Source organism: Chelonia mydas, chromosome 7 (genome assembly GCF_015237465.2).
Source record: "Chelonia mydas isolate rCheMyd1 chromosome 7, rCheMyd1.pri.v2, whole genome shotgun sequence".
Classification (NCBI taxonomy): Eukaryota; Metazoa; Chordata; order Testudines; family Cheloniidae; genus Chelonia; species Chelonia mydas.
In genome coordinates this window covers 121,083,472-121,109,582 of record NC_057853.1, presented here as the reverse complement: position 1 = coordinate 121,109,582, position 26,111 = coordinate 121,083,472, and the positions used below count along the sequence as shown (strand labels likewise).

Genomic DNA, 26,111 nt, shown 5'->3' with positions numbered 1-26,111 from the left:
GTGAAACTGACCGTGGAGAATGCTGTCCAGATAAACTTGCTCCACACTTTTGTGGAAACAAGCTTTGTCCAAACTGAAGACCACCTTAAAATAATCGGTTCAGAGTAGCAGCCGTGTTAGTCTGTATCCACAAAAAGAACAGGAGGGCTTGTGGCACCTTAGAGACTAACACATTTATTAGAGCATAAACTTTTGTGGGCTACAGCCCACTTCATCTATGCATCCGATGAAGTGGGCTGTAGCCCACGAAAGCTTATGCTCTAATAAATTTGTTAGTCTCTAAGGTGCCACAAGTACTCCTTTTTATTAAAATAATAATGCAGATAGCTCTTGGGGGTAGTTTGTAAGCTCTTTGAGGTATGGCCTGTCTTTTTTTTTTTCTATGTCTTTGTACAGTGCCTTGCACAGTGGGGCTTGTGTCTTGGTTGGAGCCTCTCGCGCTACTGTAATACAAATAGATAATGATAAAACCAAATATTCCACAGAAATGTTTGAAACCCCAGCATTACAGCACATCATTATATGTGAGCAAAAATTAAACTGACTATATATGAAGCAGAAAATAATTTTTTTTTGTCTCAACTGAAAGAAATGCAAAAAGTAAACAAAGTGCATTAATAGTAAATTGGGCTTTTTTGAATTCTCTTGCTTTTAATAACCCAGGTGTAATTAGTAGCCAGTAAAGGCACTTGTTTGTTTACAACATACAAATCTTTGTGTCTCACATGCTGCTCATTTAATCTCCTCTCCTATTCTCTGCCCACAAATTGTCCGTAAAGGCTCAATCTAGCTAACCTTTTACTTGTGCAAATGTTCCTTTGTAGTAAATGGGATTACTCATGTGCGTGAAGTTACTTACGTGTATTTTTGGCTGGATAAGGCATGTAAGGATACGGAAGACAGGATCTACTGAGAAACCCACAAGAGAGATCTGAGTTTTTATTTTTATTATTAACTAGCCACCTGTGTCTATCACAGAAGAAATGACTCTTCAGGACTCATGTATTGTAGGACCCATTGGGGTTTATGGGTTATAAACTCTTCAGGGCAGGAACCTCATTTTCTTTCTTGGATGTAAAGCTTGTAGCATATTTTAGGATTTGTCAACCTTTTCTGCGTGGAGCCCTATTCAGTGTGGCATTGCGTGAACACAGATATCTGCCTACATGAAACCGCTTGCAGGATTGGGGCTTGGGGTGCTGCTTGCGTCTCTTTAAAATCTATTATGCTCCTTATACAATGTATGAAATGCTGTCTTAAGCAGCCACATGACATTTATTTTCTTGTATGCAGTGTTGTTGTAGCCATGTCAGTCCCAGGATATTAGAGAAACAGGGTTGGGGAGGTAATATTTTTTTTATCAGACCAGTGTCTGTTGGTGAGAGAAAAGGAGTACTTCTGGCATCTTAGAGACTAACCAATTTATTTGAGCATAAGCTTTCGTGAGCTACAGCATCCGATGAAGTGAGCTGTAGCTCACGAAGGCTTATGCTCAAATAAATTGGTTAGTCTCTAAGGTGCCAGAAGTTCTCCTTTTCTTTTTGCGAATACAGACTAACACGGCTGTTACTCTGAAACCTGTTGGGGAGAGAGAGACAAGCTTTCGAGTGTACACACACCTGAAGAAGAGCTCCCTGTAAGCTCGAAAGCTTGTCTCTCTCTCGCCAAGAGAAGTTGGTCCAATAAAATATATTACCTCACTCACCTCGTCCCTCTAATTTACTTTCCTTATTACTTTTGGGACAACAATAGGTAGATAATAAACTTCTTTAAAAATCAGCATGCTTCTTTAAAAAACATTTCCTACTGATCTGTATAAAAATGTTCCTGAACAAAAATATATCCAAGCACCAACAGGTCAAACAAGAGCTTAGATTGTGGGAGGGGGCTGATGGGGGATGTGGGAAGTTCCCACAGCTAGATTTTAAGATCAGAAGATGTGGTTGGGTCATCTAGCCTGACCTCCTGTATAATTCTGTGGTCTGTGTTAAAGTCTCAGCCACTCGGAGTGCGATACAAACCTGTGTAGGAAAACCCAATTGGTGTTCAAGTTTAATACCTAAACCACTTAGCCATCGCAGCCCGGGACTACACTCTTTGCTCAGGCAATGCTCCCTTTGAAGTCAGCGGGAGTAAGGGCTGTGGGACAGCTGTGCGTTGTGGCTTCTGGAGTCTGTCTGCTCTGATATATTATTTTGTCTTCTGAGGAAATGAAGTTCTGTATTTTTTCATTAAGAATAAGGTGGTGCAGTGCCGCTCCGGCTGCAGGAGGGATCAGGTATACAGTAGAGCAGGTGCAGCACAGCGGAATGTAGGCCAATAAACAGCTACAAAAAGATTCAGTAAGTTTGGGGGGCAGGGGTGGGAGGTGAGTGGAGGATGTTTGTAAGTAGGGGCAAGGGCGCTTGAACCTATGTAAGCTTCCAGGGTTTTGGTGTTCTCCTAGGTGCATTTTGGACAATTTATTTGATATTCTGGGGCATCCTTTTAAAAAGTCTCTTTAAATACCTCTGCATGATGAGTACTATTTGAATGCTGACAGTACGGTCAGTGCTGTACAAATGGATGCATAGTCCTGGGCCCAGGGAATTTACAGTCAGACACGGACAATACACCAGATCAGTGGTTTTCAACCTGTGGTCCCTGGACCCAGGGCGGTCTGCAGACTATGTCTAAGATTTCCAAAAGGTCTTCCCCTCCGTTTGAAATTTTTTAGGGGTCTACAAATGAAGAAAGGTTGGAACCACTACACCAGATGACACTACAAGCTGCTTATGCAGCAACCTCAAGGAGTATCAGATAGCTTACCAGCAGGCTTGAAAAACATGGAACCTCAAGGAGGGCGATAGGGGATGGGTCACTTGATGATTCCCTGTTCTGTTCATTCCCTCTGGGGCATCTGGCATTGGCCACTGTCAGAAGACAGGATACTGGGCTAGATGGACCTTTGGTGTGACCCAGTACGGCTGCTCTTATGTTCTTTACTCTTTGTTGAGGTAGATAAACTGAAAAAGGAAAAGGAGTACTTTTGGCACCTTAGAGACTAACAAATTTATTTGAGCATAAGCTTTCGTGAGCTACAGCTCACTTCATCGGATGCAAACTGAGTATCACGGCATCTGCTGTGTGCTGATCTTCTGGATGAGAACTAAAAGCCAGGATCCTGCTGGCTCTGTGTGGAGATTAAAGATCTCATAACACATCTTGGGTGAGGATTATCCCAATGTTCTTTGTCAAAATCTCCACACCTCTGTACACCAGCTTGTTGCCTCCCTTCTCCCCAGTGATGGTGTGTCAGTGCAGATCTATCTCTTGAAGAGCTGTGGAACTAAAGGGGTGATATAAATGTTCCATATAGCACTGCTGCACACAGTTGCCAAACTTGCACCCATACTTTACTGATACTGGATTAACAGACCTTCTGTGCTTTAAGTTTACTAGCTTTTTCCTCACTGTCTATCCCCTGGTCTTTGTGTGTGTCTGGAAGCCAGAGACTTGGGATGTAGGGATAAGTGTCTATAAAAAAGGAATGGTGGTGGTTTGGTAATTCTAGCCAGAAGTCTGGTAGGTGGCTCACTGGTTGCAAACTTAACTATTAGACAGGTTTCAGAGTAACAGCCGTGTTAGTCTGTATTCGCAAAAAGAAAAGAAGTACTTGTGGCACCTTAGAGACTAATCAATTTATTTGAGCATAAGCTTTCGTGAGCTACAGCTCACTTCGGTGCTTAAACTAAACCATTACAGGGTGAATGGAGTGGTGATAGAGACCAAAGATAGTTGGGCCATCTTGTCTACTCCTTCCACTCTGGCTAATGCAAGATTATTCTCTGGAGATTTGCCAGTTTTGTTTTATATTACCTAAGTAATGGGGCTTCCCTCACTTTCTTTAGAGAAGTAATGGAAACATTGCCTAAAAATTAAGGTTTTTGTTTTCAAGGAGTTTGCACAACTACGTTCACTAGGGAAAAAGAAAAGGAGGACTTGTGGCTCTTTAGAGACTAACAAATTTATTTGAGCATAAGCTTTCATGAGCTACAGCTCACTTAATCGGACGCATTCAGTGGGGAAAGAGAGCAAAGAATAGTGGTGCCCTTTCCAATAAATGTGTTGAACTGCACAGTTCTAGGAGAGATCTCAAACTGTTGCCCCCTGAAAGGTTAGCACAAGATAAATGCTAGTGTGGAAGGTGTACAATTCTGTGCAATTTTTCTTTTTATGGTACAGAAGTTCCATTTTCTATAGCTTTATGATTTATTACTTCTGCTGTTAAATAACTTGCTTACAACAGACATCTGATAACACTGTGTGTGGAATAGAGATAAATTTGGGTCTGAAATATGGGATGTCCTCGGTAATTTATTGGTTTTTTTCTCTTCATTTTCTTAAAGGAACACAAATTTGAAAATGACACGTCTCTCAAAATTGTGTACCTTTGCGTATAACTGAAGATTACTGTAACTGAAATATCAGAGAAACAAAGATATTTTTGTGTTAATTTGTATGTTTGACTGTGTTGACAGTTTCACTATTGTATGAACCTTTCATAGAGCAATGGGAAAGAGAGACCCTGCCCCCCCCCCCTTTTTTTTTAAATGTGATTGTAAAACCATAAACGTTGGCAGCAGGGTGAGGCAGTAACTGAAACGCCTTTGAATTCATTCTTTGAAACTGCCTAGATTTCAGGTTGACTGTGCCCATCATATTTGTGTCTGGGCACATATTCAGGCCAATAAAATAAAATAAAATAAATAAAAAACCCTGCTAAAGTGGTTGTCACATAGATTGAAAGAAATTGACTCAATTTCAGACTTTAGCTGTTTCACACGATCAGCTGCTGGTGCTGAGTGGTGGTGTTAAAATGTAACGCAACATTAACAACCCCCCACCCACGCCACCTCGGGTAAACACAGCTAATTAGGAGATGTGTGTTTAAGTGATGTTTCATATTCAGTGTGTTGATTCAAACACACACACACACACACACACACACACACACACACACACACACACACACACACACACACGAAAAGAAATTAGTTTCTCTTGAACAATGTTCTTAATAAAATTATTCCTGGAAAAAATAGGAAAGAACTTCACGAATTCACACCCATTGTGTATTAAGGGCTCTGGGGCCTGATTCAGGAAAACACTTAAGAATGTGCATGAGTGCTTTGCTGGATCAGGCCCTTGGTCAATCAGCATGCAAACAAACATTTTAAAATTTTTGCATCACAGTGTATTTTGTTTTTTGACCTGTGTGGTTCTGGAATGTGACCCTGCAAACTCCGTAGGCAGAATTCCCATTGACCCACCGGGCAGGTTCTTTGTGGAGCAGCTGCGGGATGAGACCCGAAATTTAGGATTGTATTTATATTTATTTATATTACAGAAGTACCTAGAGATCTCAGGCTCAAGTGAAAATAGCAGCCCCATTGTGGTAGCTGCTGTACAAACCCAGTAAAAATACAGTCTAAAGAGCTTGCAGCCTAAGGGTCCAGGCTCCATGCACATACCGGGGTCTGCCCTGGCATAATGCATTGCAGGATTGGGTCCTAGGTTAATGACAAGATGCAATAGCTGGATGCAGGATACTTCCTGGTTAAAAGTGTATGGTAGTGTGTCATGTAAAAGTCCTGTCTTAATAACTGTCTGCAGCTGAACCTTATCTGAGAAGTGGTATGAAACCATTGTTTTGGATGAGAACAATTACTATGTATTATGGCAGGTTTCAGAGTAGCAGCTGTGTTAGTCTGTATCCGCAAAAAGAAAAGGAGGACTTGTGGCACTGTAGAGACTAGCAAATTTATTTGAGCATAAGCTTTCGTGAGCTACATCCGATGAAGTGAGCTGTAGCTCACGAAAGCTTATGCTCAAATAAATTTGTTAGTCTCGAAGGTGCCACAAGTCCTCCTGTTCTTTTTACGTATTATGGCAGTGCCTAGAGATCCCAACCTCAGTTGTGCCTGGTGCTGCACAGCACACAGAGACCCTGCCCTGAAGCGCTTACAGTCTAAATAGATAAGGTTTGTTTGCATCCTCTGTTTAGGCTGTAAGCTCTTCAGGGTAGTAAGGGCAATGGAGGCTGAGGGAGTTGAAGCGACTTGCCCTCGGTACCACAGCTGGTCAGTGTCAAAGCCTGGTCTGGAACCCGGGTCTCCACACCCCCATCCAGTGCCTCGCTACTGGACCTTATTTTCTCTCAAACTTGTTTATTAGCAAAGAACCAATTCTGAGGACCTACTATTATATTTAAAGAAAGGAAAAAAAAAGCAAAGCAACCAGTGGCATAAACTTCTTTCCTCCTTGTTCTGAAGGAATTTTAAAAGGAAAGTGAAAGATATGGCCTACACAACTTGACAGTGTGTACTTTGTGATGTATCATTGTCAAAAATATTAGAAATGTTCTGCTACATATTTACCTCTTCTCCACTCCTCATTCCTGCATTACCCGTTAGGAGACTTCACTTTTTCTCCAGTTTAGCATAATAGATTCTTTCGTGGACATATTTATTGTCTTCAGCCATTTGCAAATATTGTGTTTAATAGTTTCTGTGAGTTAATAAAAAGTAGAGTTCACTTTACATGTTTTTTTTTTTAAAAGCAAACACCTGCAAGAGCAGGAAATGGCTGATCTGCGCAAGTGTAGAAATGCAAACTGCATTAATGACAGGAGGCGTCTTCCTGAGGCATTGGGGGGTGGAGGTGCAAAGCTTCTTTATCTCCCTTCAGACCCTGTAAAGCAGAAGTTTTAGAGTTCTTCTGGCTTTTAAGTCCAGTAAGGAAGCAGGCAGTGAAGTGAGACAGAAGCTACAGAGAGGCTTACTCCAGGGAGCGTACAGCAGAGTCTCTGCCACTCCTGTGAAGCCCAGAGGCATGGCATGCAGTTACCGTGCCATGGTGGGCAGACAATGCTTCTTGTCATCTTCTCCCCCCTCCCTCTCAACACCTTTTAAGCTTAGTAATGAACGATACACGAATCAGTCAGGATAGCTCTCAGGTCTGTAAATTACTCCCACTAGTCTGGGGCACATACTGAGATCGTTTCTCGTAAGATCTTGAGGCTGAAGCGGAAGAGGAGCTTTTGCGTAGATCAGGGCTTAAAAAATGTATCCAGCATCTACTGTGCTAGCCCAGGACTAAGCCTGTTGAGCAGAGTGAAAAGACTTGTCGCTATGCCCCGGCAGTTTAAAGACCCTGTTTGTTCACTCTATCTAACTGTAACATATTGCAACTCAACTTTTTAAAATAAGTTTTTAAGAGAATGTACTTTACTACTAGGGCTGGTTGACTAGTGGAAAATACCTTCACACATTCACAGTAATACTGTTACGGCAGCTTCTCAAGAGGTTTTAAGCTCCTGTCAAAGGCAAAATCCTGCTGCAGCTTTAACTGTGAAGCCACGCTTTATGCCTCCATAATAGGGAACAGTTCTGCATGTGAAGGGCGATGGATCAGAGGAATGGACATGTCTCTCCATATCCAGATTCAGTGATGCTTATTAAATAGCTGGCAGCTTTGAGTGAGGGTCTGTGTCAACCTTTACGTATGTACAGAACCTAGCACAAGGCCCTGATCCTGATCAAGGCCTCTGGATACTACCCTAATACACATTTAATAATAATGATAATAAATGATGGACATGGACATAGATGCAGGAACTAGGGTGCTGGGGGGCTGCTGCACCCCTTGGGCTTTAAGTGGTTTCCATTATATACGGGGTTTACAGGTTGGTTCAATGGCTCTCAGCATCCTCACTATAAAAATTGTTCCAGCCCCCTCGGACATGTAGTGTAGCGATGATAATATAATATATGGTGGCATCTGTCATCATGTGCCCTCTGTTCTGTTGCTCTTTGCTTGCCTTTTCTGCTGTGTTCAAGTTGTCTCTAGGGCTCTCTTCCATTTCAGAATTGTCACCTTTCTTAGCTATTTGAACCCATGTCAAATAGAAAAAAAGAAAACATTGTCCCAACCATAAGCTAAATGTGGGTCACGCACTAAAGGGGAATTTCTCTACTGCAGCAGTTCTCAAACTGTGGGTCGGGACCCCAAAGTGGGTTGCGCCCATTTTTAATGGGATCACCAGGGCTGGCTTAGACTTGCTAGGGCCTGGGGCCGAAGCCCGAGCCCCACCGTCCGGAGCCGAAGCGCAAGGGCTTTAGCCCTAGGCAGCAGGGGGCAGGTTACAGGCCCCCTGCTTGGGGCTGAAGCCCTTGGGCTTTGGCCTTGGCCTCCACACGTGGGGCAGTGGAGCTCAGGTGGGTCAGGTTTTGGTCCCCCCTCCTGGGGTCGTGTAGTAATATTTGTTCTCGGAAAGGGATCGCGGAGCAATGAAGTTTGAGAATCCCTGCTCTGCGGGAAGAGCTGTTTATATAGCAAGTCAATTTGTTGAGGACAGCAATAGGGGCATCTAGTATAAATAGTTCTCCTCTCTTGGCTGTTTGTGACCTATGAGTTGGTGGGTCTCAGTTCAGTTCCTAGTGGACCGGAGTTCAGATCTCACAAACAACAAACACAGTTGGCCCCCTTGTTAGCAGTCTGAGCTGAGAGGTGAAGGACTGACTGGGTCATAAAAAGTAAACCTCCCTCTCCTTCCTATATGTGGTTCCTCCAAATTAGGTTTGAGGCTGATTGGTGATGGCCAGTGTAGGGAAAACTTCTGTTTATCCTCAGAATAGATACAGCATAGACAGGATTTCCCTCAGTTGTGGCACCTTTTGTCAGCGCTAAAAGAAAGAGAAATGTAGCGAACCTGTGTGTGCATATTTGCATATGGCACAAATGCAGATTGAAGTTGGTGATTAAAAATAGCCAGCACCTTTGGGAGTGTGCATTGTTATTGGGAGGGATAGTCCATGCTCCTGGAAAAATAAAGCAAGAGGCCATCACATCTTACGTATGACAGTATCTGTTCTTACACGCACCATTGTTTCAGCTCATGCTGAAATTACACACAGCAAGTATCAGAGTAGCAGCTGTGTTAGTCTGTATCCACAAAAAGAAAAGGAGGACTTGTGGCACCTCAGAGACTATCACATTTATTTGAGCATAAGCTTTCGTGAGCTACAGCCCACTTCTGAATGCATCTGATGAAGTGAGCTGTAGCTCACGAAAGCTTATGCTCAAATAAATTTGTTAGTCTCTGAGGTGCCACAAGTCCTCCTTTTCTTTTTACAAAGCAAGTAGGAATCTCCCAATAAAAGGCTGGAAGAACTTGCAGTTGCAGAAGTATCTTTCATGACTGCGGGAGACTGTGGTTATTGGGGATCACCAAACACTGCTAGAGGGGAAGCATTCGGAGGAAACTTATTCACTCTTGGCTGAGTGATATTTTTTTTTTTTTTGAGGGGGCCCAGGGCAGTCACTGCAGAGGAGTGGCCTGGGATCCCCCTGGGGCAGTGGTACTGAAGGGACTGACCCATTCCTTCACTTCAGCAGCTGGGAAGTATGGCCCATAAGGAATATTATATTTCTTCTGGTAACTCTGCCAAGAAAGAGAGGAAATCCATAACTTGAGCAGAATATTTAAACTTTTTGTGGGGTGGGGGGTGAGGTCAGAAGGGGGAAATTAAAATCTTTTATAGTGGGTTTGTTGAGATTGTTTTATCCTGGAAAGCTAGTGGACGATAAGAAATTTTCTTTTTCTTACAACCCAGCAACAAGCTCTTCTCTTTACACGGGACTTCCAGTTCTGTGCACACCTGATGGAGGAAAGATCCTGCTGTGGTCAAATACTATAGAGCAAACTTCAGGATTCTGAGAGTGGGTTTGTTAGTCTAGGTAGCTGCTGGTAAAGACACCCAGGTATCTTCTGATGTGCGGTGTTTTATAAGTTGTAGTTGGTTCCCATGGTTATAAAGCATTGTAGCCATTGCATCTTGGGCTGTAATTTCTTTAGAATTTACAAGTTAAAGTCTTGATTCTGCTTGTCTGATTTCACTGGCCTGGTCTTGTGTACCCTTTTTATGTGTGGAGTCCCATTGCTGCAGCCGGAAGTACTTGTGCAGCCGAAGGACACAGGATCGGGCACGTAATTAATCTGACAATACAGTGTAGGTGCATGAGACTTGATGAAGGTCCAAAGTCGTCACAGAACAAATCTTTCTGAAAACATTGCCCTATGGAGGATTGGTTGATTATTCTTGAAGGGCTTCATAGCAGAAGGATGCTCTTAGAAAGTGTGCTAAATAAGGTATCTTAATTTTTTTAAATTATAAGAAATATCATCCTTCAAACTTGTGTGTTTTTAAAAAGAATTGAGAGCTTTGTTTAGGGAATTGTCCCGCTGCTCGCCTTAAACTATCCTTTGATTTATAGACTGGTGCCTGCCAGCATTTGAAAGCTATCACTATCTAATCTTTGTTGTACAGGTGTTTGCAAAGATGATAGGTATATAAGAATGGCCAGACTGGGTCAGACCAACGGTTCTTTTAGCCCAGTATCCTGCCTTCTGACAGTGGCCAATGCCAGGTGCCCCAGAGGAAATGAACAGAACAGGGAATCATTGAGTGATTCATCCCCTGTGGTTCACTTCCAGCTTCTGGCTGTCAAAGGCTTAAGGATACCCAGAGCATAGGGTTGCATCCCTGACCATCTTGGCTAATAACCATTGATGGACCTATCCTCCATGAACATATCTAAATCTTTTTTGAACCCAGTTATAGTCTTGGCCTTCACAACATCCCCTAGCAACAGGTTGACTGTGTGTTGTGTGAAGTAGTACTTCCTTTTGTTTATTGTCAACCTGATGCCTATTAATGTCTTGGGTGACCCTGGTTCTGGTGTTCTGGGAAGGAGTAAATAACAGAAGTACCTTGGTATCTAAGCGATGGCCTCGAATTCTGCCTCCCCCTTCTAATTCTGCCCCTGCCTTCAGCCCTCTGTGCTGCCTCTGTGCTTTGTGTAAATACAAATGTTTCAGAAGTCAAATAGATGGTCACTTTCCAGCTCCATTGATATGCACTGGATTGAGGAGAGCTGTCTGGAGGGACAGTGGGACTAAATGACAGATATTTTACTGTTTAAAAAACAAAGCACGCTGTCCCTTCTCCATAGGGAATGTTGGCAAGCATGACAGGAGCAGAGGACGGCTTGCTAGCAGGAGTCACTGAAGTAGCTAGCACATAGTGTGGGTTAAGCAGAGGCCAGCTGTGGCAGGCATTAATTGCACGTGACCCTTTCTTGCACAACCCCCTTCCCATCTCAAGGTGATCTGGACTGATGTCCCTCGGCTAAGTGGGTGACCAGCCACATAAAGCGGAAGATCCTTTTTGAGCCGTAATTGACCTTTCTGGAACCTTGCAAGCTATATTTAGTTGGGGATTGGTCCTGCTCTGGGCAGGGGGTTGGACTAGATGGCCTCCAGAGGTCCCTTCCAACTCTGATATTCTATGATTCTATGATCTGGGCTTAGTGCGTGCCTGTGTGTCAGGCTGGGGCCCTCTGCGTGTGCGTTGTGTGGGAGGTGTCTGCTGGAGGCAGCACATGGGGGAAGTGTGGGTGTTAAATCGTTGGCTGAGCGAGTGATTTGGGATCAGTACCTGGGGGCAATTTTACCTGTGTGGAAGGAGGCGTTTCAGAATCGTGAATGGAAATGAATGTGGGCACGGAGCCCAAAATCTGTCTGGGAGAGTCTGAAGTGATGATGTGGCTATTGTGCCGGACCTGACTTCTCAGCCTCTTAGATCAGAATGCAGAGCACTATCTGGCCCTGCAAGCTCTGGTGAGAGCTCTTTTAAAAATGGAATTCCTCCTTGCACAGGCTGGTTTTACTTTTTTGGCGCTGGGAAAATGAAAGGGGAACTGGGGAAGCTCTACATTTCTTCTCTGGCCTGGCTTTACTGATCATAAACTTACACGCTGCAGAAGGTTTCCTGGGGACAAAAAGCTGCATGTGGGTGGTGGTGGGGGTGTTTAAAATGGGTCACATGCCCAGGAATGCATCGAATTTTAGTGGTGGCTAAGTGCCGGAAAGCATAGACAAGGGGAGGGGGAGAGAGGAGAGAAAAATGAGCCCCAGGCTATGGAAGGAAGGCTGGGAAAAAGAGAATCTGGCCAGGCCCCAGGGCCAGGTTAGAGATTCCTACACGCATTAACAGCCACAGGAGATGTTTATTTACAGGGGGCTAATCTTTTCTGGGTGCTCTGTCATTTTAAAAACAATATCAGTTCTTGGGAACAGGACTGGAGGGCACCTTGGAGATAGGTGAGAGGGGTTACAGAAATCTGGGGGCACCTGTTCTTGTCTGTTAAGATTCCTTCCTTCCTCTTGCATCCCATGTTGCTGGTAACTGTCCGCCACTGAGAAATGCAAATGCCATTTACTTAAAAGGAAAACTCCACCGTGTTCTGATCGCTACCTGCAGAGAGGCTTTAAAAGTTTTGTCTTCATTCTTCCATTTTCTTAATGCTTCCCACAAGGAGCTCCAGGACACAGGGAAAGTGACTTAGCATTTAAACATATGAGAGAGATGGGATTTTAAAGTTGGCGTGAAGTCAGATCTGTTGGTAGATCCAAATATGGATCATAAAATCAAATGGTAGCAAAGTCTCACAAAAGTGACTAGTGTGTTGTGGGTTTTTTGGGGGGATGCCCGATTTGAGACCCACTCAAAGGGGCCAGGTTTTCAGAAAGATCCTAGCACCCCATCTCTGATAATCAGTCCCTTTTAAGGTGTCTCAATTTGGGCATACGGGAACTTTGAGGCATCCGAAGTTCCTTGCCACTTTTGAAAATCCTGCCACGTTGCTTGGTGGCTCCACTGGCTTTCTCATCCATTTCACTGCGGAGTGCTGTCACTGTCAGGATGGCGGCTTCTTCGTAGCTAGTCTTTAATACGTTTGGCACCTTGTTTCCTTTCTCTGCAGCTTGCTGTAGGGATTGGAATCTTTTCTTTTTTTCTTAAGATTCTGCTAGAGTTTCCGTAGTGGTGTAATTACCAGCAAGATGGGGTGCAAGGAGACAATAAAGAACAAAAGAAGGCCAGAATCTTAGAAGAAGAGCGGCTGTCCCTTGGCATTCTGTAATGCCCTGAGTCTAGGCCAGCAATGTGTACAAATACATCACGGCTGTGCCATCAACAGTGGCATTCAGGGTAATATTCCTGCAGTGCCGTGTGTTCTGTTACTGTTCGTTATTGTCAGAGAAGTGAGTATCTAAAAATGACACCTCTGCTCCCAGTGTCTTCTGATTTCTCTCTGCTGGCTTCCATGGCAGGAGCAGGAGAGGTGAGTTGTTCAGAGTGATTCTGGTTAAGGTGTTCTTTTCTGCCTTGCGCATAGTCAGGAGGATTTTAGCTAGATTCCAGTTGCTGAATGTTTCTTGTTGGTGACACCGGTGGCAGAGTTTGTTTTGCGTTTGTGCTGCTGGTAGAGGGACCATCTCATAGGCTAACGATGTAGATCTTCTAGACTCATGGCGAGGGAGGAAATTTGGTATTCCAGGAGGTGCTACTTATGCCTCTGCAGAATATTACGTAACTTTAAAGATGTCAGTGCTATCTTAATAAATCCATCCTTGGGGTCTAACTTGACCTTTTCCCTTTTGGACGGAAACTTTGCGTGAGAGGTGGTTTTGCCTCCCCTTGAGGGGCGTGTACCCAATTGCTGTTTGCTAAGTATTAATAACAGTATATTCGTTCTCACTTCAACGGGGAAATGGGGCAAAAGGCTGTGACTGAGAGCTGTTTTTCCCCCCTATATCTTCAGTAACCTTGTTTTTGTAAGGGACACCTGGGAGTCTGTGAGCCCCTGAAATTGCCTCACCTCAATATTATGAAGTCTGGAAAGTCCCACCTTAAGGACACTGAAGGCATCCTTGTTGTTTTTAAAATGCACTTTCGTAGACTCCTAGATTCTAAGGTCAGGAAGGACCATTGTGATCATCTGGTCTGACCTCCTGTATAGTACAGGCCAGAGACCTGCCCCAAAGTAATTCTTAGAGCAGAGCTTTTAGAAAAAAACATCCAATCTTGTTTTAAAAAAATGTCTGTGGTGGAGAATCCACCACGACCCTTGGTAAGTCGTTCCAGTTGTTAATTACCCTCAGTGTTGAAAACGTTTGCACCTTACTTCTAGCTTGAATGTATCTAGCTTCAACCTCCAGGCATTAGATTGTGTTCTACTTTTCTCTGCTAGATTGAAGAGCCCTCTCTCAAATTACTGTTCCCCATGTAGATACTTGTAGACCGTGATCATGTCACCCCTCAACCTTCTCTTTGTTAAGCTAAATAGATCCTTGAGCCTCTCACTATAGGGCATGTTTTCCAATCCTTTAATCTTACTTGTGGCTTTTCTCTGAGCGCTCTCCAGTTTTTCAAGATCCTCTTGAAGTGTGGACACAGTATTCCAGCAGCAATCTCCCCACTGCCACATACAGCAGCAAAATAACTCTCTTCTACTACTGAAGATTTTCCTGTTTATGCATCCAAGCGCATATTAGCCCCTTTGACCATATCATTGCCCTGGGAACTGGTGGGCAGCTGATTATCCATCGTAGCCCCCTAAGCCTTTTTTCAGAGTCACTGCTTCTCAGGATAGAGTCCGCCATGCTGGAAGTATGACCTGTATTCTTTGTTCCTAGATGTATGACTTTATATTTGGTTATATTAAAATGTGTACTGTTTGCTTGTGCCCAGTTTACCAAGCAATCTAGGTTTCTCTTTATCAGTAACCGGTCCTCTTCATTATTAACCACTCCTTCAATCTTTGTCATCTACAAATTTTAGCAGTAATGATTTTGTTTTCTTCCAGGCCACTGATAAAAGTGTTAAACGATGTAGGGCCAAGAACCGATCCCTGCAAGACCCCACTAGAAACACAACTACTTGATGATGATTTCCTGTTTGCAAAATGGCAGAAGAAATTGAATATTGATAAATATAAAATAATGCACATTGGAAAGCATCATCCCAACTATACATATAAGATGATGGGGTATAAATTAGCTGTTACCACTCAAAAAAAGATCTTGGAGTCATTGTGGATAGTTCTCTGAAAACATCCACTCAGTGTGCAGCGACAGTCAAAAAAGCGAACAGAATGTTGGGCATCATTAAGAAAGGGATAGATACTAAGACAGAAAATATCATAGTGCCTCTATAAATCCAGGATACATGCACATTTTGAATACTGTGTGCAGATGTGGTCACCCCATCTCGAAAAAGATATACTGCAATTGGAAAAGGTACAGAAAAGGGCAACAAAAATTATTAGGAGTATGGAACATCCTCCAGAGGAGGAGAGATTAATAAGACTGGGACTTCTCAGCTTGGAAAAGAGACCACTAAGGGGGGGATATGATTGAGGTCTATAAAATCATGACTGGTGAGGAGAAAGTAAAGAAGGAAGTGTTATTTACTCCTTCTCATAACACAAGAACTAGGGGCCACCAAATGAAATTAACAGGCAGCAGGTTTAAAACAAACAAAAGGAAGTATTTCTTCTCACAACATACAGTCAACCTGTGGAACTCCTTGCCAGAGGATGTTGTGAAGGCCAAGACTATAACAGGGCTCAAAAAAGAACTAGATAAATTCATGAAGGATAGGTCCATTAATGTGCCTATTCCATAGTGTTTGCTCGTGATGTCTCAGCTCCCCTGCCCTGTTTTTCATGGGAACTAAAAACAAATCCCCCCCCCCCCCCCCGCCGAATTCACCTAAATAAATAACTGCCATATACACAGTGCTGTAACCTCTCTCATGTTTGGAGAGTCCTTGCACATGAATCCAGGTCTGGAATGCACAGAGCAGGGGAGAGAGCATTCCTGCACCTCTGTTTCTTGTGGCCTTGCACATACCTGGTTAAACAACTCCTTTTTTTCTGCAGGACAAAAGCTAGAAGAAGCTATGCAAAGTTTACATGCTGCCTGTGCTGGTTTTCCCTGGAGAGGGTGAAGGGCAGGGCTAATTGGATCCCATCCCTGCTTTCTCTCTAGGAGGCTGCAAAGTTTCTCCTTCTTCTCCTTATCAGTCCAGCAGACACTAAATTTAGATCCAAGGCACTCTGTTGATGATGGTAGTTAAAATAAATCCTCCTCCGTAGTCTGGGCAAACGTCTTTCCTCCCTTCAGATGGCTTGCAGGTCTCACCCCACGTGCTGCTCTTGGAAGCGAAACTTCTTGCCATCTTAGCTCATTTTGGTGGGATGGCTGTAAATGTTGAGAACTAGGCATGTGCTCATCTCTATTTGTGGATTAGCCTAGGTAAATCATGCCTGGAGCTGGGAATAAAGCCCTGACTGTGACAGCATCATAGAAAGTAGAGATAGCAAAGACCTGTCAGGTCCCATCTGGCCTGTACTGCAGGAGACAGTGCAAGATCGTTCTTGAGAGAGTGTTTTCTCATGCTTTGAGAATACAGAATTGGACCCTTTCTCTCATCTCTGTGTGTGCTTCTTGGAGTAGAGAGAAGGGGGATATTTTCCCATCCAGTGTTTGGAGAAGACATTGGAAAAGGTTCCTGTGGCCGTTTGGCAGCTTGCGGATCTATTGCAGTTGTCATGAGTGAGATGGGGACCGCTCAAATTAATTGTGGCTATTAAACTAAATATTAACAAACTTTGCCCTTCTTCAGGCTATGTCTACTCTTAAAATGCGACCGTGGCACAGTTGCAGGGCTGCCGCGTTTGTGTCGATGCTCACTACAGAGATAGGAGCGATTCTCCCATTGCTGTAGTTAATCCACCTCCCTGAAAGGTGGTAGCTAGGTCAATGGAAGAATTCTTCCATCAGCCTAGCACTGTCTCCACCGGGGGTTAGGTGGACATACCTCAGGCTCTCAGGCAGGTGGATTTTTCACATTTGTGAGAGATGTAGCTATGCTAATGTAAGTTTCCAGTATAGACCAGCCCTCAGTGCCAAGAGGGCCGTTAGGAAGGACATGTAAGTAAGGGCAGGAGAGCAGAGGTGTAGACAGGGCATAGTTGTGCAGGACCTGGAAGGTGTGGACAAGAAATGCACCCTTGCTGTGAAAGTTAAGGGGAAGTCAGTGAAAAGAGTCAAAAAGGGGAGTGACCACGTCTGAGCAGAGGGCACGGAAGATAACTCTTTTAGCAGGAGCAGTTTTGGCTAGAGTGGAAGCAGCTGAGGTGCCGGGAGGCTGGAGAAGAGTTGACCAAATCATGGTCAAGGAGGAGATGTTGGCAATGTAAGAGTGGAAGGAGAGACCAGGCTAGAATGAGTGAGCAGCTGTGACCGTGGGGCCAAAGGAGGTCATCTAGGAACAGCGTTAGAGGGAACAGGGGAATCTGCTAATTATGGAACAGCAACTCACTGAGTTTATCAGAATATTGTTGGGGATAAGCTATGTATAGGGTTGCCAGTCATGGTTTGGGGCTCTGTTTAGTCACTAGTTCAAAAGTTTAGATTACCGTGTTTAATATCCTATCCTATAGGGAGTGTTAGCTGTGTTGGTCTCACCAAATTCTATTTTGAGTAATTCGGTTCCGCCTCCTGTAAAATTCTCACTGTAGTTTCTGTGGAATGCTGGATACTTCTTGTTCTAAACAGCTGCATAGCCTTGCTGGGCACTGTTGAATAGCTACTTTATTCCACCCCAGACACAGCCGCAGTTCAGCAGTGGATGCATGTGTTTATGTATTCCAGTGGGTGTTATGGATCAGGCTGCAGAATGGTTTCTTTCTTTTATGAGCTGGTTTTCACCTGCTCATAACCGGATTCCTGTGCATGATGAAGCCACGGAATCTGCTGCAGAATGTAGGTTGTTTGCCTCGGAGTATGTGGGGTCATGATCGTAACTTTGATTGCAGTCTAAAAAGTGTGTACATGAGAAGAGATTTTTTGATGATAGTTGGCTCTTAATCTAGTAGAAAAAGACATAACGAGATCTAATGGGTGTAAACTGAAGCTAGACAATGGAGGCTCGAAATAGGGTGCAATTTATAATAATTAATCATTAGAAGAACTTCTTCCTAGGAAGGTAGTGTGTTCTCCATCACTTGCAGTCTTTCAATCAAGCCCCTCTAAGAAATGCTCAAAAAGAACAGGAGGACTTGTGGCACCTTAGAGACTAACAAATTTATTTGAGCATAAGCTTTCGTGGGCTACAGCTCACTTCATCGGGTGCATGCAGTGGAAAATACAGTAGGACGATTTTATATACACAGAGAACATGAAACAATGGGTGTTACCAGGCACAATGTAACAAGAGTGATCAGGTAAGGTGAGCTATTACCAGCAGGAGAGGATAAAAAACCTTTTGTAGTGATAATCAAGGTGGGCCATTTCCAGCAAGAACACCTGTGAGGAACAGTGGGGGGGAAAATAAACATGGGGAAATAGTTTTACGTTTTGTAATGACACATCCACTCCCAGTCTCTATTCAAGCCTAATGTAATGGTATCCACTTTGCAAATTAATTCCAATTCAGCAGTCTTTCGTTGGAGTCTGTTTTTGAAGTTTTTTTTGTTGTAATATTGCAACTTTTAGGTCTGTAATCGCGTGACCAGAGAGATTGAAGTGTTCTCCGACTGGTTTATGAATGTTATAATTCTTGACATCTGATTTGTGTCCATTTATTCTTTTCCGCAGAGACTGTCCAGTTTCTGCCATGTACATTGGCCAGGGGCATGGCTGGCACATGGTGGCATAGATCAAATGCTGTAGCTCAAACAGAAGTTGTGGGCTTTCTTCAGAGATTGCTGGATGGGGTTCTCTGGCCCATGCTTTGCAGGAAGTCAGACTAGAGGATCATAATGATCCCTTCTGGCCTTGTGATCCATGAACTTTTCAAAACACTCACTCTTTAGGCTGAACTCTTCTGTGCTTGAGCTCTGCCTGAAGAGCGAAATCTTCAGCAAGTGGGAGTGGAATCCCTTTGAGCCCCCTTCAGCTGAGGAGTGAGTGGGGGAGAAACAATCTCTTCCCACTGTTAAAATAAAATTCTTGACATGTTTTTAAGATAAGGCTACAAACTGAAATGGCTGTAATGGGGAACTTGGCATGAATTTAGCCTTCAGTGTGGAGTGGGACCTTTGCTTAAGTTGGGGTTAAAAACTGGCTTTGATTTACTGAGGACAGGAGCTTTTGTAACTTCCAGATGGTAGAAAATTCCCAGCCTGCAGGTGCGCATTGGACGGTTGCTGCACCGAAGATGCATGCACAGCTAGTGAAGGGCTGGGTTATGCCTTCCACTGGATGAATGCCCCAGGACGTGCGGGGAGGATGGTGGAAGGTCTTCCCAGCCTCACCCCATGTCCCTTGCCCAAGAGGCAGTCCTTGTGCCCCTACCAGCACTCCCCTTGGGCCTAGTCAGCGCTGCACATCGGTGTTTCTGGGTGGCGGAGGTGTGAGCAGGGCTATGTTGTGTCTGCCTTCCCTCCCCCCTGCATCGTGACACTTGTGCTGGCGGGATCATTGGCTACACCTGAAAAGTAAAGGCAGGCTTGCTCGCACTGCGCTCTCCCCCTGCAGTGCCTCGCATGGCTCCAGACAGCACTACTGAGCCCGTGCTCCTCTCTGTTTTGCCCAGGTCCTGAGTTTCCGGCTAGTCCGGTGTGTGCTAGTTGGTTGCTTATGGAACTGGAGCAAGAACGTGACCAGGGCTGGATCATGTGAGTTCCACATGCTGCATCAGTGCTCGGGGCTCACTGTGTCTGTCTTCCTTTCTCTGCAGAGCGGCTGGCATTCCAGTGAAGGAAAGGGTGAAGGTCTCTCAGAACTGGAGGCGCGGGCGCTGCCGGAGGGAAACGCTCCTGAAATGGAAGCGCAAGCAAGTGGCTCCTTTTTCTTTTACCCTGTTCTGTGGCAGCCAATAGGGGACACTGGGTTTGCCTCTGTACTTTGATTTCAGACTGTTCCAGGCCACCCCTACCCCTCCGGTCTTTAGGGTCTTACCAGTGACACAGACAAGGCTGCTTTGTCTTTTGACGTACCTGATGAAACTGCAGTGGGATAACTGGAGGTGCTGCCTAGACCACTAGGCACCAAACCCGAGAACCCAGTCTCACCTGTCAATAAGGAGCCTATGGTGCTTCTCTCAACAATAGGGGTTGGGTCATATTCCAGCCCTGGTAAATGCATTCTGCTTCCCCATGCAGTTCTAGTTGGATACAGTGTTCTTCATTTCGGATCCTAAACTGTTGAGTGATTTGTCTTCAGAGCCTGTCTGCATCTTGTCTCGTACCACTGCCGAGCGCCTAATCTGTGCTCTGACAATAGAAGGTGCTTCGCTGCTCCCTTGCTGCACCTTAAGCCTGGACTAATCCCTTGAGCTAATACAGTCCATGAGCTTCTCTCCTTCACATCCCTCCTCAAGATTCACTTCTTTTGTTCATTGCCTTCCACTGTTGGGCCCCCACCTGGCCTTTGGTCTGGACGCAGTCCACAAATCTTAAAATATTAACTTAGTTCCTTCCCGGGAGAATGAGATGTGTGCATAGCAGTAAGGCGAGGTGATTGCGATTAACAACTCATTGTGGGCGCTGCGTCCAAAGCTGTGCTGTGTGCTTTGCAAATATCTAGGAAGACGAGGTCCCTTGCTTGACAACCAGGCCTCCTGTAAGTGCAGCCATCACATCAGCCAGGCTGAGGACAAGTGAGAAGGGCCATACCGAATTCATGGACCATTTTGATTAATTTCATGGCCAGCCGGTTTTAAAACTAGTCAATTTCACGATTTCAGATGTTTCCATCTGAAATTTCAGGCTGTTGTAACCCTGGGTGTCCCGACCCCAAATGGGATCATGAGAAGGGGTGTCACAAAGTTGTTCGGGGGGGGCCGGGGTCACAGGATTGCCACCCTCATTTCTGTGCTGCCTTCAGAGCTGGGCTCTGACAGTTCATTAGCTAATTTAATAAAGCCACCATCCAAACTACTTTGTCTTCCCGGTTGTTCTCTTATCCTGAATTAAAACTTGTTGCTTTTTCTTGTAAAAAAAGTTATAGAAGAAGGTAGAGATTTAGTTAAATTGCACCAGAGAGAGAACCACTGAGACAAGCTAGAGGAGTCTGTGGGGAAGCTGGATGTTCACTTGGACTAGACGGCTGCATGGGTGTGGAGGAAGGAAGAGGAACTCAAGGGCCATCTCAGAACAAAAGCTACCACTGTAAAGATGCCATGGCTGCAGGGAGTCCTAAGTATTTTGTATCTAAGCCTCTAGATTCCTTAGCCAGCCCCTCTTCCAAAGACTCCACTCGTGGCCTCTTCCTCAGGTCTGGAATCTTTGTCAGAAAGAAGCCAGTGATGTGCTCTGTCATGTTTTGAGAAGTGTACTTGTTTCCTGGCTGTGATGCTATAATCGGGTCTGTCCGCCTGGGAATATGTCCCGGGGTGGCCAGCAGCTGTCTGATTTGTCTCCCTTGTCATTGTCTCTGCAGCCTGATGCCCTGGATGCATTTAGATGGCGAGTATCTCTACCTGTCCCAGGCAGAAGACATCCGGGCCTATCGGTTTCGTCCAGACAGTGCTGGCCTACAGCGCCATCCTCAAGCCATCTTCTCTGGCCACCAGGAAGATGTGTGTCGGTTCGTTCTCGCCAGCTCCCACATCGTCAGTGGAGGAGGGTAAGCTCAGTGCTGTGGGGGGGAGAAGCTTTGGTTGGGGGGCCAGGGCTCTTCAGCTGCACTGGAAAAGGAATTAATTTGCTAAGCACTCTGGATGCAGAAAAGTGTGTTTGTCGTCCAGTGCTCCATGTTCCACCATAGGTAACTTACTTGCTCTGCTCCTTTCCTGCCCGTTTGATTTGCTTCTTCCCAAAAGAGACCTCTCCAGAGGTAGGAGATGAGCACAGTCTCATGCTAATGACCCGTTCAAGCCTTGATCTCCTTTCGGATGCTGCCGATCAGGGGGCTAAGCAGTGCTGATTTTGCCAGGGATTTTAATATATATTTTTTCCTTTGCAATAATGGTGACTGTAAGGACAATGCATCTCGACCGTCGAGGGGCATGGTATTCGGAACTGGGCATTCATTAGCTACAGTTGTGCACACAAACAACTTGCATCTACCTGGTCTTTAGCAGATGAAAAGGTCTAGTTTATAAGATGCTCATCTTTTGGTACCTAAGTGTGGTAGTAGAAAGCACGTGCAGTCGTGGTAAATGCCTGTACAAGTGAAGTGCGCACACAGTCCTGGGACTCTCCCTTATGAAATATAACCTGAAAGCAAGTTGCAGAGGTTGAAAAACACATAGACATGTTCCAGTTTCTATAATTTTATTGACATAACAAGGTAGCAAATTCTTTGCCGAGTTAATACTATTCATTCAGTCTCTGGGTCAAATCTTGCTCCTGTGCTTCTGGCTGCCCTGGCATGAGTGGGAGGGGGGTGTGTCTGTGTGTCTGTCTGTGTGTGTGTGTGTGTAACGAATCATTCATTCCCCTGGGATTGCAGGTGTTCTAGTCCTCATGTGGTAATGCTTTACCTGCCTTGCAAAGATGATGACTTCCCGCTCGGGGTTTTATTTTACAGCGATGGAAATATCGTCCTCTCTAAAGTCCACAGCTCCTTCAGCATAAAGTTCTCTGCACACGAACAGGAGGTGAACTGTGTGGATTGTCAAGGGGGCATCATCGTAAGCGGCTCCCGGGACAGAACAGCAAAGGTGAGCAAGAGTCACGTCCATCACTGCACGTGCTGTAGCAGAGAGGTGAGCTCTGCGCGTGTTTAAAGGCGGGTTGAATGGAACCTTGAGCCCTGCACTTGCCTCTCTGTGTTGGGAGCACAATGAACCTTGCTTAGGTTTCTGGAGAGCCACTTGCGATGTCAGCCCACCAGAAAAGGGGTACAGCTGGAGCTGGGGAAACTAGCCACTGGCTTGAAAGGTGAGATCGGATAGAAACAGAGGGTCAGACCAGATGGACTTATCGGGGGGTTTAGGCTTGGCCTTATAATGCTGTTGTAGCATGTATTTCCCTTTCTGTTAGTCTCTCTCAAATTTCATCCCAAGCGTCTGGGACGGTCTCTCTTTTGTGGGCTCTAATTTACGGCGTTATTCCAAGCTATAAAAAGCTGTTTCCTAGGATATGTTTTTTGTAAAAAGACATGAAGTGTGCAAGGGACAGCCAGGAAAGTGACTGTAAAAATGACTTTGCAGACCCCATTTTTTTGTCTTTCAGTGAAGCCATTTAGATAGCATGTGCTATGCCTAGGCTCCTTGAGGCTGGGTCTTGTTATTTGCTTAGCACTCTGCCCTGATCGTGCAGTGCTGTGTTGATGGATGGAGCCAGAGAAGAATTCCCCAGAGTGGTGGTCAGCTGAGTTTTAAATGTCCCAAGTTATGGTGCTCCTGGCACTTCCCTTGGGAAACTGTTCCATGGTTTTAAAAGATCTCGCTCTCTAGACGTTTCTCCTGATGTGTAGGTGAGCATATGAGCAGGATATATAAAGATTATTCAACAAAAAGAACAGGAGAACTTGTGGCACCTTAGAGACTAACACATTTATTTGAGCATAAGCTTTCGTGAGCTACAGCTCACTTCATCGGATGCTGTATTTTCCACTGAATGCATCCGATGAAGTGAGCTGTAGCTCACGAAAGCTTATGCTCAAATAAATTGGTTAGTCTCTAAGGTGCCACAAGTACTCCTTTTCTTTTTGCGAATACAGACTAACACGGCTGCTACTCTGAAACCAAAGATTATTCAGTTCTTCTTTTTTATGATTGGGCATTTGCCCCCATCACTATCTTGTGCATCTGCTCTGGATCTAAGGCACTTATGCAACCTTCATTACCTTAGTATGTGAGCATCTCCTAACACCCCTGCAGGATAGGGCAGTGCTGTTGTCCCCATTTTACAGACTAGGAACTGAGGCTGTGAGAGACCAGGTGACTTTTTCAAGGTCACACAGGAAGCCTGTGTTAGAACACGGAATTGGACTTGGGTCTCTCGAGTCCCAGGCTAGCGCCCTGACCATTGGACCATCCTGTCCTGCTTGGCTTGGCGTGGCTGGCCACTCTGGATAGTTCTAACCCAGTGTCACCCTATGTTCCAAAGCTATGTTTTTGTCAAACACAATTTCTGGGCACAGTTTGCCTTGGCTCGAATGAGTTTGAAGCTGGCTTGGCACCAAACTGTGCTCAAGTAGGATCCCGGGGCCTGTTTTGGGGCAGCACGGTCTCACAGCTCCCAGGGGCAGGAGCAGACAGACCTCTTATGACCTTGGGAAGAAACTCCTGAAGATCAAAGGGAACTTAACTTTTTGTATTTTGCTCAGTTCTGCAGCCGGAATGAGCTTGCCCGCCTGACCCTCCCATGTGGCCATAATGGACAGAGTCACTTTGATTTTGAGAGTGATTTTTCTCATGCGCGTTGTAATTTCTCATGGCTGGAAGGGAATCCGCAGCAGTACTTTAAGGGAGCTCTAAGTGCAGTGGATGCTATTGAGGGCTCTCCGAGTGTTGATTAGAGCTAAGCTCCGAGTAGCTGCTAATGTACATTCCTCACTGATAGGCACCAGATAGCATGCTCTGAGCAATATTTTTAACCTGTAGGAGATAGGGACGCCTTAAAAGAGTTAAGCTTTTCTGCTCCTTTTGCTGACACTAGGTGCTAAATTCCCTGCTGACGGGAATAGCCTGCAATTCTGGGCATTATCAACAAACAAACAAACACGGCACCCCCAGCTTTGAAGTCTTTAAGTGAAATGTTGGGCATGGGGAGAAAAAGGGAGCTATGGACTAGAGTCTGGAGATCCATCCAAGCTGAGGAGGGGGATGGGGCTTAGGGGTCAGGGTGGGCTCTGGCAGAACCCCACACTTTGCTCCGACTGGTTCATCTCTAGGGAAGGCAAGGGGTGCGGTGGTCTGAAAGCCCGATGGCAAGGGTGAGTCAGTGTAAGGGGAGCGTGTGTTGGCAGTGCTGGGGGAGGGGATAGGATTCTTCCAGGCTGCTGGGAGGTCAAGGGCCTTGCCCTCTCTGCATGTCTATTGTTTGAAGATACCTAGGGGGTGGGCTTAAAAAGCCGGGCGTACGGAGATGGGTCTATCCGGGAGCACAAGTGAGACAAGCTTGCAGTTAATTTCCAAGCTAGTACAAATGGAAATCCTCAGTTATGTTTCCGAAGCAGGGGACATGCCCACCCCACCGCTCCCCAGGAGAATAAAGGGGTATTTGAACGTACCCTGATCTGGTTGCTCTGGAAGCTCTGCACTGCACGCTCTGTAGTAACAGGTCCCTGCCCTGAGGAGCTTGCAGCATAATTTTGGCTGTTCCGTGGAGTGGAGCTGATGCTCGGCTGGGCTGCGGCTGTGAGAGAATCAGAGTCTGGCAATAAAGTCGGCTGGGGACACAGTTTAGGCCTGTGCTTTTCCTGCTGGTGCTGTGCTTTTCCTGCTGGTGTATTATTGAGAGTTCATTCAGAATGATCAGGGAGGGGGTGGTTCTCTTCACACACAGGGTTGGACACCTGAACCCTTCCCTGCTTGCTTCTGGGTGCCCTGACGTAGCACCTCTCTGTCTCTCTAGGTTTGGTCCCTGTCCTCTGGCAGAGCTGGGCATTGTTTACACACGGTGCAGACTGAGGACCGGGTCTGGTCCATCGCCATTAGTCCATTATTAAGGTAATCAAGACCTTTATTAGTCATTTGAACAGGTTCTGCTTAACTTCTCTCCGCTCCACCCCTCCCCCCCGACTCCCCATCCCCTGGTACTCTGGATTTGCAAATATATCCAAGATAGTGGTGCAGTTGTCTAGGAACTTGGTAGGGGTGGAGGCTGATGGGGAGGGAGTAGGCCGAGTTCGAATCACTGTAGCCCTCCACGGGGGCAGAAGTCTTAGGGGAGTATGCTCAGGTCACCTCCCACCAGAGCCATGTGGTCCCAGCCTTGAAAGTGACCATGTAGAAATGGCCTCTTTGTGTTCCATCCCCGTCTGCTCCCTTGTTCACTTGCTGAGTGACGGCTGCTCAGCTTTACACGCAGAGCTTGCGTTTTACTCCTCTCAGCCCCGCTGGAACTGTGTAGAAACAAGGCAGATCCTATTTTGTGTCCTGCGCTGCTGAGGCTGCCCGCTCAGCTCTGACTCCAGCCTCTTATCTGCTGATGAGCGAAGCAGAAATGGGTCCTCCTGACTCCTGAGGTCAGGCTGGACCTGTGGGGCCAGTGGCTAGAGTGGGCTCAGTTGGCTTGGGAATGGAGCAAATTGGAGAGGG

At 45.5% G+C, this 26,111-nt stretch overlaps 1 protein-coding gene across 3 annotated transcripts in view; it reads left to right on the top strand.

Moving 5' to 3' along the window:
* FBXW4 (F-box and WD repeat domain containing 4) overlaps positions 1 to 26,111 on the top strand; it is a 92,028-nt gene that overhangs the window by 1,519 nt on the left and 64,398 nt on the right. For all 3 annotated transcript variants that reach the window (XM_037903384.2, XM_037903383.2, XM_037903385.2), the window contains exons 2-5: positions 19,635 to 19,730; positions 21,338 to 21,523; positions 22,430 to 22,562; positions 25,426 to 25,520. In XM_037903384.2, coding sequence (XP_037759312.1) covers positions 19,635 to 19,730; positions 21,338 to 21,523; positions 22,430 to 22,562; positions 25,426 to 25,520 — 510 coding nt within the window. The remainder of the gene's footprint in view (positions 1 to 19,634; positions 19,731 to 21,337; positions 21,524 to 22,429; positions 22,563 to 25,425; positions 25,521 to 26,111) is intronic.